The sequence below is a fragment of the Leopardus geoffroyi genome, chromosome B2 (assembly GCF_018350155.1).
Source record: "Leopardus geoffroyi isolate Oge1 chromosome B2, O.geoffroyi_Oge1_pat1.0, whole genome shotgun sequence".
NCBI classification, from domain to species: domain Eukaryota; kingdom Metazoa; phylum Chordata; class Mammalia; order Carnivora; family Felidae; genus Leopardus; species Leopardus geoffroyi.
This window is the reverse complement of record NC_059332.1, coordinates 5,319,033-5,331,064: the sequence shown is the minus strand read 5'-3', so window position 1 is coordinate 5,331,064 and position 12,032 is coordinate 5,319,033. Positions and strand designations below refer to the sequence as shown.

At 39.5% G+C, this 12,032-nt stretch overlaps 1 protein-coding gene across 4 annotated transcripts in view; it reads right to left on the bottom strand.

Moving 5' to 3' along the window:
* The window catches only part of GPLD1 (glycosylphosphatidylinositol specific phospholipase D1), a 70,919-nt gene that overhangs the window by 38,047 nt on the left and 20,840 nt on the right, over positions 1-12,032 (bottom strand). For all 4 annotated transcript variants that reach the window (XM_045497223.1, XM_045497224.1, XM_045497225.1 and 1 more), the window contains 4 exons: positions 9,821-9,918; positions 9,287-9,397; positions 7,402-7,450; positions 6,369-6,423 (listed from right to left, as the gene is read on the bottom strand). In XM_045497223.1, the coding sequence (XP_045353179.1) occupies positions 6,369-6,423; positions 7,402-7,450; positions 9,287-9,397; positions 9,821-9,918 (313 nt within the window). The remainder of the gene's footprint in view (positions 1-6,368; positions 6,424-7,401; positions 7,451-9,286; positions 9,398-9,820; positions 9,919-12,032) is intronic.

Below are 12,032 nucleotides of genomic sequence, written 5' to 3'. Positions count from 1 at the left end.
AAAACATTCACCATGATCAAGTAAGATTTATTCCTGGGTTCAAAGAGTGGTTCTGTATTCACAAAATCAATGAGACATATCAATAAAAGAAAGAATAAAAGCCTTATGATCATTTCAATAGATGCAGAAAAAGCATTTGACAAAGTACAACATCCATTCATGATAAAAACCCTCCACAAGATAGGTTTAAAGGGAACATACCTCAACATAAGAAAAGCCATATATGAAAAACCCACAGTGAACATCATAATCAGTGGTGAGAAACTGAGAGTCTTTCCTCTAAGGTCAGGAACAAGATGCCGATGTCCGCTCTCACCACCATTATTTAACATAGTATTGGAAGTTCTAGCCACAGCAATTGGACAACATAAATAAAAGGCATCCAAATTGGTAAGGAAAAAGTAAAACTATCACTATTTGCAGATGCCAGGATACTATCTATAGAAAACCCTACAGACACCACCAAAAAAATACTAGAGATGATAAATGAATTCAGTAGGATCACAGGATACAAAAGTGAATGTACAAAATTCTGTTGTATTTCTATATACTAATAACGAAGTAGCAGAAAGAGAAACTAAGGAAACAATCCCATTTACAGTTGCACCAAAACCAATAAAATCTCTAGGAACAGAAGAGGTGAAAGACGTATACTCTGAAAACTATAAAATACTGATGAAAGAAATTGATGACGACACACCAAAAAATGGAAAAACATTCCATGTTCATGGATTGGAAAAACAAATATTGTTAAAATGTCAATACTACCCAAAGCCAATCTACTATTCAATGCAATCCCTATCAAAATACCAAGAGCACTTTTCACAGAGCTAGAACAGTCCTAAAATTTGTACAGAACCACAGAAGACCCCGAGTAGCCAAAGCAATCTTCAAAAAGAAAAGCAAAGCTGGAGGCATCACAATTCCAGACGTCAAGTTATATTTCAAAGCTTCATTAATCAAAATAGTGGGATACTGGCACAAAAATAGACATAAATCAATGGAACAGAGTAGAAAACCCAGAAGTGAACCCACAACTATATGATCAATTAATCTTTGACAAAGCAGGAGAGAATATCCAATGGGAAAAAGACAGTCTCTTCAACAAATGGTGCTGGGAGAACTGGACAGCAACATGCAGAAGAATGAAACTCGGCCACTTTCTTACACCATACACAAAAATAAACTCAAAATGGATTAAAGAGCTAAATGTGAGATCTGAAACCATAAAAACCCTAGAAGGGATCACAGGCAGTAATTTCTTTCACATCAGCCATAGCAACATTTTTCTGATATGTTTCCTGAGGCAAGGGACATAAAAGCAAAAATAAACTATTGGGACTTCATAAAATAAAAAGCTTCTGCACAGCAAAGGAAACAATCAGCAAAGCTAAAAACATCCTACTGAATGAGAGAAGATATTTTCAAATGACATACCTGATAAAGGGTTAATATCCAAAATATATAAAGAACTGATATAAGTCAATACCAAAAGAACAACTAAACCAATTTAAAAATGGGCAGAGAACATGGACATTTCTCCAGAGAAAACATCCAGAGGGCCAACAGACACATGGAAAGATGCCCTCAACATCACTCATCATCAGGGAAATACAAATCAAAACTATAATGAGATACCACCTCACACCTGTCAGAATGGCTAAAATCAACAACACGAGACAACAGGTGTTGGCGAAGATGTGGAGGAAAAGGAACCTCGTACGCTGTTGGTGGACGTGCAAACTGGTATGGCCACTGTGGAAAACAGTGTGGAGGTTCCTCAAAAAGTTAAAAATAGAACTTCCCTACAATTCAGCAATTGCACCACAGGGTGTTTACCAACAGGATACAAAAATACTAATTCAAAGGGATACGTGCACCCCAATGTTTTCAGCAGTATTATCTACGAGAGCCCAATTAAGGAAGCAACACAAATGCCCATCAACTGACGAACAGATAAAGAAGGTGTGGTCTATATATACATGATGGAATATTAATTGGCCATAAAAAAAGAATGGAATCTTGTCATTTGCAACAACATGGAGTGAACTAGAGAGTATAATGCTAAGTGAAATAAGTTAGAGAAAGACAAATACCATGTGATCCCATTCAGATGCGGAGTTTAGGAAAGAAAACAAATGAACAAAGGAAAAAAAGAGAGAGAGAAAAGAAGAAACCGACCCTTAAGTATAGAGAAGAAACTGATGATTACCAGAAGGGAGATGGGTGGGGGGAGGAGTGCAACAGATAAAGGGGATTAAGAGTACATTTATCATGGTGAGCACCAAGTCATGGACAGATTTGCTGAATCACTATATTGTACACTAATATAACACTAGGTTAACGATACTGGCATTAAATTTAAAAACTTAAAAAGACTCTACACATTTTATAAGAACCTGAAGGAAATAAATATACGAGTAAAAAGTAAGGAAAGAGAAAGGGAACATGTAACAGAGAGGATCAATAAAGCCAAAAGTTCATTCTTTAAAAATAATAAACCTGAAAAATATTATTTGAGATTCATTGGAGAAGATGTAAGAAAAAACAGGATAAAGAACATTTATGGATGACAAGGGAACACAAGTACAAATAAAGAAAAAAATAAATTATGAACAACCTTATGCTACAGTGTTTAAACAGAGGAAATGGAAAAGTCCTAGAAAAATAAAACTCCTTAAGAAGAAGTTAAAAAACTCTATAGCCCTATAACCATTACAGAAGTTTTTAAGAAGTCTCTACAAAGAACACCTGGCCTAGAGGGCTTTACAAAGTCTACTAAACATTCAGGAAAACGAAGTTTTGATCTTACACAGACTTCCAGAGAACAGAAAAGGAAGGAACACTCTCCACCAGATGTCATGAAGCCAGCCCAACCTTGATACCAAAACCAAACAAGGACAGAAGAAAGGAAAATCACAGTACAAGCTCACCCATATACAAAAACGCAAAAGCCCAGGCAGCAACAGATGTAACAAATATGAAACAGAAAATAAGCTATGCCCAAGTTGGTTTGTCCCAGGAATTAAACTTGATTAAATATTGGCAAATGTAAGATTAATAGAATCACTGTATTAACAGATTAAGGAAGAGAGAGCTATTTCAACAGATGCAGAGTTCAATCCATAAGAAGTTAATTCATAACAAAAACTACTAGCAAACTGAAATAGAAGGGAATTACCTTGAGTTGATAAAGGATAGTCACAAAAACCCACAGCAAATATTATACGTGATGAATTTTGAAAGCATTTTCTTAGATCACAAACAAGGTAAGCATGTTCAGTATCACCATTTTTAATGTTTATTTATTTTTGAGAAAGAGAGAAACAGAGCATGAGCAGGGGAGGGTTAGAGAGAGAGGGAGACACAGAATCCGAAGCAGACTCCAGGCTCTGAGCTGTCAGCACGGAGCCTGACGCAGGGCTTGAACCCACGAACGGTGAGATCATGACCTGAGCTGAAGTCAGATGCCTAACCGACTGAGCCACCCAGGTGCCCCACAGTATCACCACTTCTACGGAACTGAAAACATTAGCCAGTGTGATGCACCAGAAAAAGGAAATTTCTAGAGGAAATAAGAAAAGCAAAATGGTGACAATCTGTAGATGAGGCATTGTGAGTCTACCGTAAATTTGAAAGCATCTCCAGACACATTTAAATTAGTTACTGGATACAAAAGTCAAAATTAGAAAGTCACTTGCATTTCTACACAGCAACAATCAATTAGAAAATAAAACTGGTACCAAAAGTTACCACTTATGGTAGCAAATAAAAAGTCTCTGCAACCAAATCAAATAAAATATGTAAGACCTTGATGACAAAACTTGTGAAACTTTAAAGTCATTAAAGAAGAGTTAAATAAAATATATAATAGATTTACGAATAAGAAGACTCAATATTGCAAAGTTGTAAATTCTCTTCCGATGGAGCTCTAGATTCAATAAAATTCTAATAAAAATTCCAACAAGATTTTTCTTAGAACATGGCAACTTGCTCCTATCACTTGATTTGAAAGAGCCAAGGCAAAAGAATACGCAAGGTATGTCTAAAGATAAAGGACAGGCTGAGAGACCAGCCCTACCACATGTCAAGATGTGTTATAAAGTCACTGCAATTTTTCAAAATCAGTATTGCACACGGACAATTAGATCAATAGAACAAAACAGAAAGCCCAGAAATGGACCCAAATACCTCTGGAATTTAATTTATGTCAGAGAGGGCATCACAGACCAGTGAGGAAAGGGTAGGCTATGGATAAGTGCCCTGATCTGGAGACGATCAGTTCTGTCTCCAGAAAGAAAGAAAATCAGATTTTATCTCAGAATATACAAAAAATTAACTCCAGGTAGATGAAAGGCAAAGTTTAAAAAATAAAACTATAAAAGCTCTTGAAGGCTAAGTAGGAGAATAATCTCACGCCCTCAAGTAGGGAAGGATTTCTTAAATAAGACATCATAAGTACAAATTACAAAGGAAAAGACCGATATATTCAATTACTATAGGTTAAAATTAAGTTCTGTTTATTGAAACACGTAAGTAAAAAGACATGCCGCACACTGTAAAAAGATATTTGTAACAAATAATGATAAACGGACCAAACATTAGGAGCCCTAATATGCAAAGAACACTCAGAAACAAGCAAAAAGGATAAGCAAACCAACAGAAAAATAGGCTAAACACCAAATCAGATTTTCACTTACTATCAAACACGATCAAATATGAAAGAACGGGGGCGCCTGGGTGGCGCAGTCGGTTAGGCGTCCGACTTCAGCCAGGTCACGATCTCGCGGTCTGTGAGTTCGAGCCCCGCGTCGGGCTCTGGGCTGATGGCTCAGAGCCTGGAGCCTGTTTCCGATTCTGTGTCTCCCTCTCTCTCTGCCCCTCCCCCGTTCATACTCTGTCTCTCTTTGTCCCAAAAATAAATAAATGTTGAAAAAAAAATTATTAAAAAAAATATGAAAGAACGTTCAACCTCATTATTAGTCATCTGGGAAATGCAAATTAAAACTTTAATGAGGTACCATTACACACTAAACAGGTTATTTTCAAGTTGGACAGTACCCAGCATTGGAGAAAATGTAAACGTCAAAAGAAAAAAATACATATAACTACCATATAAAACTGCGGAGAGCAGAAATTGGGAAGACCTTTCTGAAAGTCTGGGCTTGCTTAGTGGAGTTAAACATGCACATGCCCTACGACCCACCAATTCCATGTCTAGTGGTGATTATGAGAGAGGTTCCTCTCTGGTGTATGTACAGAAACGTTCATGGCAACGCTATGTGTGAAGCAAAAACACTCCATATGGCTTACGTATCCATCCACGTGAGAACAGAGTAATTCACCTGCTCTGCCCATGAAATGGATACCACGTAGTGGTGAAAAATGAACGAACTACCGCCAAACACATCCATGTGACTGTATCTCAGAAACAGAAACGTAAACAAAATTTGAGGAATACGTGCTTTACAATTCTATTTATCTAAAGTTTAAAACCGTGTACTACTGGGGCGCCTGGGTGGCTCAGTCAGTTAAGCGTCCGACTTCGGCTCAGGTCATGATCTCTCAGCTTGTGGGTTGGAGTTCCGCATCGGGCTCTGTGCTGACAGCTCAGAGCCCGGATCCTGCTTCGGATTCTGTGTCTCCCTCTCTCTCTCTCTCTGCCTCTTCCCCATTCATGCTCTGTCTCTGTCTCTCAAATATAAATAAACATTTTTTAAAAAACTTAAAAAATGTACTATTTTGGATATGGACACATCCCTGTGTTTTAGACTATAGAGAAAAGCAACAAAATGATTAACAGGAAACCCACAGTAGTGGTTACCCCAGTGGGAGAGAAGGTGAGGAGGGAGGGCAAGGAACTTGTAAGATTCCAGTAAGGCTCCATTTCTTAAGCTGAGTGGTAGCTGCACAGGTGTACATCATCTTTTTTTTTTTTTTTTTTATAAATATGCATTTTTAGGGGCACCCGGGGTGGCTCAGTAGGCTGAGCGTCCGACTTTGGCTCAGGTCATGATCTCACAGTTCGTGAGTTTGAGCCCTACATCAGGCTCTGTGCCGACAGCTCAGAGCCTGGAGGCTGCTTCGGATTCTGTGTCTCCCTCTCTCTGCCCCTTCCCTGCTCATGCTCTGTCTCACTCTGTCTCTCAATAATAAATAAATGTTAAAAATGTTTAAAAATATGCATTTTTACATGGTATAATTCACAAGTTTAAAGAATCTACTTAGACCGTTCTAATCTGCAATTTTACCTTTTAGAATTTACAAATACAGACGCCTTCTAGTTACATTGTAGGTTATATTTTCTAGAGGGATAAGAAGGGTCAATGCCATTTAGAGAACACATATGTGAGTGTACTTGCTCTTACCAGTGCCGTGCGAGGTAATTAAAATTAAACTCAAACTGGCTCAACACGTCTCCTCCTAGGGTACAAGAAAAATATGTACATTTGGTCAGTCAGAGACAATATGTAGCATGCTTCCTTAATACAAATTTGGATAATCCAGGTTATTTATCACATCGTCACACGTTTCTGTTTGTTGTTTCAGATATAGGCATATCTTTAAGAAAAAGGCGATCTTTTATATCTTAGGCAGTGAAACATATGAATTAAGAAAAAATACCCGTATTAAGAGTTTTTCACTTGAAGGAAAGACAAGCCATGAAAGTTCTTTAAAAACCCCATTCACCATCTACTTTGGATATTGGGAGGTAATTTACTACGGGAAAAAATGGAAGATGCCACTTTAAAGCTGAAATATTAGGTGATATTAGCTAAGGAGTTTCAACCTGATATAAAGTAAAGCTTTTCTAAATTATGACACAAGCCAATGATGAAATGTGATTTTGTTTAAATAAAAAAATACACATACGCAACTTTTCGGAAATACATTTCTATGTTAAAGTATACCCATACTATGAATTATTAAGATAGCTAGTTAGTATATGTACCGGTAAGATAGGATAAAAAATACATATTTTACTTTAAATATTTGGGGTTTTTTTAGTATAAATTGAATTTTACACACACACACACACACACACACACACACACACACACACACACTCACGAATGAGAAAGAGATAATGCACCAAGCCTACAGGAACTATGCACGTCTTTGCCCAAGGACGCTCCCAGAAGCATTACTTACTATCTAGACACCTGCCTGTTTATTAGACATTTTACAAAGTGACTTAATACCTATTTCATAGAGTATAAAAATTACATTTTTACTCAAGGGAACCACATCGCCAGTTCTAATTCACTATGAAATGGTCTCAGTTAAGGAGAAAGAAGCAAGTTACTAAAATAGGGGAAAAAATACAGAGTTAAGATAGTGACTCCATAGCAAGTGAGATATAACCACTGCAAAAGAAAATTTGGCAAGTGTAAATAGTACCGAAGTCACCAGCCGAATGCGCCTCCGAATAAGAGCCATGAAAATCAACCTGAAAAAGAAAGAGAAACACCCGATGTGTGTGTATGTATACATCACAAACTGTAGCCCAAACCCCTACCCCACAGCCAAACCAGTAGTGGGAAGGTGAATGTCTGTCTAACTGAATGAAATGCTAAGGGTACATATGGATGGACTCAATTTTCAAAACGATGTTTCATTTTATTATTTTATTTTACATTAATAAATATCTATTATATTAAAATACTTATTTTAGGGGCGCCTGGGTGGCGCAGTCGGTTAAGCGTCCGACTTCAGCCAGGTCACGATCTCGCGTTCGCGGTCCATGAGTTCGAGCCCTGCGTCAGGCTCTGGGCTGATGGCTCAGAGCCTGGAGCCTGTTTCCGATTCTGTGTCTCCCTCTCGCTCTGCCCCTCCCCCGTTCATGCTCTGTCTCTCTCTGTCCCAAAAATAAAATAAACGTCGAAAAGTTTAAAAAAAAAAAAAACAAACTTATTTTATTTGTTAAAAACTATATTGGCCGCTGAGTTGTATACCTGTTGTCTGGTAGTAAATAAAGCTATTGCAAATGTTTGCGCCTCAGAGGATATATACACAATCTTGACTGAGCCCAAGCATAAGCTTCTCACAGAATGGTACTAATGTCAACTGGTGACCAGAAGGGACTTCCAGAAATAAGTTACCAGGTAAGATCATCATTTTCAGTTTGGGGAATGGCGTTTTCATATAGAACATTCAAAAAGATGGGCAAAATGGATGAAGTGGGGGAAGGAGGTGCAGGCTTCCAGTTAAACGGATTAATCACGGAAATAAAAGGTACAGCATTGGGACACAGTAATGGTAGTATAGTGGTGTTGTGTGGTGACAGATGGCAGTGACACTTGTGAGCTCAGCATAATGAACTGAGACGTCCACTTGCTATGTTGTACACCTGAAATTAATGTAACAGCCTATCAAGAAAATTTTATAAAAGAAAAAACAAACATGCGGAACCATTACTTTCAAATAGAACTAAGTGGCAGGTCTTCACATCCTTATTAATACACAATATGAATAAAACATGAAATTTCCCCAATATTGTTTGTGACTAAACAGAACATCACATTTATCGCTGTTTTCAGTGCACATTAGTGAATGGCTAATGCCTGTGTGATGAATGTATAGGCAGCAGGAAGATTAAGAGGCATAAATAGTAATGGGTGGAAACCTAACAAATCCTGCTTTGGGCAAGAAATCTTGCTTCCAAACAATAGCCAAATTATGGAAAGAGCCCAAATGTTCCTCGACTGATGAACGGATAAAGAAGATGTGGTTTATACACATAATAGAATACTACTTGGCAAAGAGGAAGAATGAAATCCTGCCATTTGCAACAACGTGGATGGAACTGCAGGGTGTTAGGCTAAGTGAAATGAGTCAGAGAAAGACCGGTATCACATGATTTCATTCATATGTGGAATTTGAGAAACTTAACAGACGATCACAGGGGAATGGAAGGAAAAATAAGATAAAAACAGAGGGAGGCAAACCATAAGAGACTCTTAAATACAGAGAACAAATTGAGGGTTGATGGGGGTGGGGTGCAGGGGAGAGGGGAAAATGGGTGATGGGCATTGAGGAGGGCACTTGTTGGGATGAGCACTGGGTGTCATACGTAAGAGATGAACCACTGGGTTTTACTCCTGAAGCCAAGACTACACTGTATGTTAACCCGCTTGAGAATAAATAATAAATAATAAATTATCCTTAAAATAAATAACATGACCTCTGAATAACCTCAAGTTTTCCCCTCCTCTAAAAGGGTGAGCTTTTAATCCTGGGTGGGAAACACTCCCATAGCATCATTAACCCAAAGACAGGTACTCACAGCTGCCATTGTCCTGAGGAACCCTTGCTGGATCCCCAAGCTGTGCCAGCTGACATCGGCCACCATGTGAGAGGTGATTCCCAACAAGAACGCCACCAATTTCTCTGTGTCCTGCCAAAGAAGCGAATTAGAGTCCTAGGTGCTTGGGTTGGTCTATAAAAATCCTATTAACAGTTTTAATAAGTATGATTTCCATTACTGAGACTTAAACACTAAAATTAGAGGCAGGTACATTGTAGTTTCCAGTTACAAAAACCACAAAGGACTCTTCAAAATATTTTACAGATTTCAGATTAATTACCCTTGGAGCAAAACAGTGAAGTGACATACCCCAAACATTTATAAGTGGTTTATTCAGATATTAACTGGCCACATGCTATGTTTGGCATTGAAGGTATGCAGGGGTGGGGGTGGGGGGCAGCCCTCCCAGAGCCTGGCGTGGGGACGGGGGACAAACAGAGTAGATGCAGACATAAGCAAGGGACTCAGCGGGTCTAGAACAGAATTTCTTCTTGGCTTCAGGGCCGTGCCTACCTTCTCCCAAGGAAGAGGATAGTTCTCTCGGATGTAATGAACGCTCGCATTCAGAAATGGGGTCCAGTGAGTGCTCTCAGACACATCATGGAATTGCCCTGATGAAACAAAAGGTGTCAGGAGTCTTTCTTGAAAAGCTGGAGATTCCCAAATCTGCCGCCACTGCTGCCCGCTACGACCCTCCTCCTCCTCCTTCCCTCCGAGTCTCTTAGTTTCTTCTGTTGATGTTCAGAGGAAGCCTCTAGAACAGAAGAGCCAGCACAAAGAGAGAGAGAAAGGAGCCTGAACTGGCTCACGGCATCTTGACATCACCTGGGCTGCCACGGAAGCTGGAAGGGTTTCCAATTCTGTGCTCTAAAGGGAAGGAGAGGAGGGGGCGCCTGCGTGGCTCAGTTGGTTAAGCCTCCTACTCTTGATTTCAGCTCGGGTCATGATTGCTCGTGAGATGGAGCCCCACATCAGGCTCTGCACTGACAGGATGGAGCCCGCTTGGGATTCTCTCTCCCTTTCTCTCTGCCCCTCCCTCAAAACAAAATAACTTAAAAAAATAATAAAGGGAAGGAGAGAAGGGGTGTGTGGTGTGAGGGGAGGTGCAGTGGGAGGGGGGCGTATAGGTGTGGGGGGGTGTATATGTGCATGTGTGCAATCTCCATCCATCACAGTCCACCCCACCAGCACAAAGGACAACAGTAGATATACTCCAAAGGCTTTCAAGTATTTTTAATTTACAACAATTGTTTTATAATGGCACCGGCCCCAAGCATCAGCTGAGTGTCTTAATTCCCTTTATTTCCACAGCAGGGATAAGAAAGACAGGACCAGACATCTACTCGAAAACTCCCAAAGCCACACATTCTTCCTGGGGTGTCCAATGTCACGAGGGGCAACTGAAACCAAAACTCCAGAGTTTAGGTCCCTCAGTTCAAGTATTTTCACTGTCGCTAAAGTAAAAACAGCCTAACCAGTTTTCGATCATTGGTTTTTGTGGAAATGATTTTCAGAGACATTGCAACTAAGAAATTTGATTTGTGCTAATGGTTTTCCTAGAGATAAAACTTATAATTCCTATTTTACAGAACTCAGTACAAATCCAAAATTAAGTATAGAGGTAACCGTTTTGACAAACCTCCCCTTAACCAAATTGCCTTTTGTTCCCCTCTGGAATCTGACCAGAAGCAAAAGAAAGCCCACCCGGGGCCTGGGGGTGGGGGTAGGGGGGTGGCAGCCAGCAGGTACCTGTCCCCACAGCCAAGCTGTGTTACAGGAGTCGGCAGGGTTCCTTCCACTCCTCGCTAAGATGGTCCTCATTGTTGTAGTTACAGGATTTGTTCAGTACTAGGTAAAGTGATGCAACGGAAGTGTAAAAACAAAGCTGTTTCTTTGGCAGCTGAGCATTTGAGAACATTTGCTTTCGAAAGATGCCATAAAAGTGAACCCCTAAACACGAAAGAGACAGGTGCTGTGGAAGTAGGTATGTGTGAGACCAAGGGGAAATCTGGAAAATTTCATAAAAGTCTAAGTAAGAGGAGTCTGCATCGAATTCCTCATAATTGGCACATATTTTATAATTTTCTTATTTTTTTATTTTTTGAGAGAGACACAGAGTGCAAGCAGGGGAAGGGCAGAAAGAGAGGGAGACACAGAATCTGAAGCGGGCTCTAGGCTCTGAGCTGTCAGGGCAGAGCTCGACTCGAGGCTCAAACCCATGAACTATGAGATCATGACCTGAGCTGAAGTCATGCTTAACTGACCCAGGCACCCATATTTTATAATTCTAAGCGACCTCACTGATGAATTGGTCTGTGCTGTTTGGGGGAGGGCATCTACCACTGTGGGAAAAATGGAAAATTCAGGAGAGTGGGGACCCGTTTTATACTCTTCTCAAAGCCTGCAGTACTGTGTGTTTAATTGGTCTCTTAAAATGGCACATAGTTAAGCAAGTTTTCTCAAGTTTAATTGACAAAAAAAAAAAAAATCTTTTTACTTCTTTTTTATGGAAGAGATCAAGGAACTGTTAAATTATCGAGACATTATAGCTCCCTGAACACAGTGTTGGGAAGGGCTAAAGAGGAAATAGGTTTAAAAAAAAAAGCTGTAACAAGCAGGCAAAACAATAACAAGATTAAGAAAGGATAGTTAACAGACTAAGAAGGAAGCAGAAGAAAAAAAAAGAAAAACCCAACCTTCCAAACGTGAGAAATACAAAAGCTTA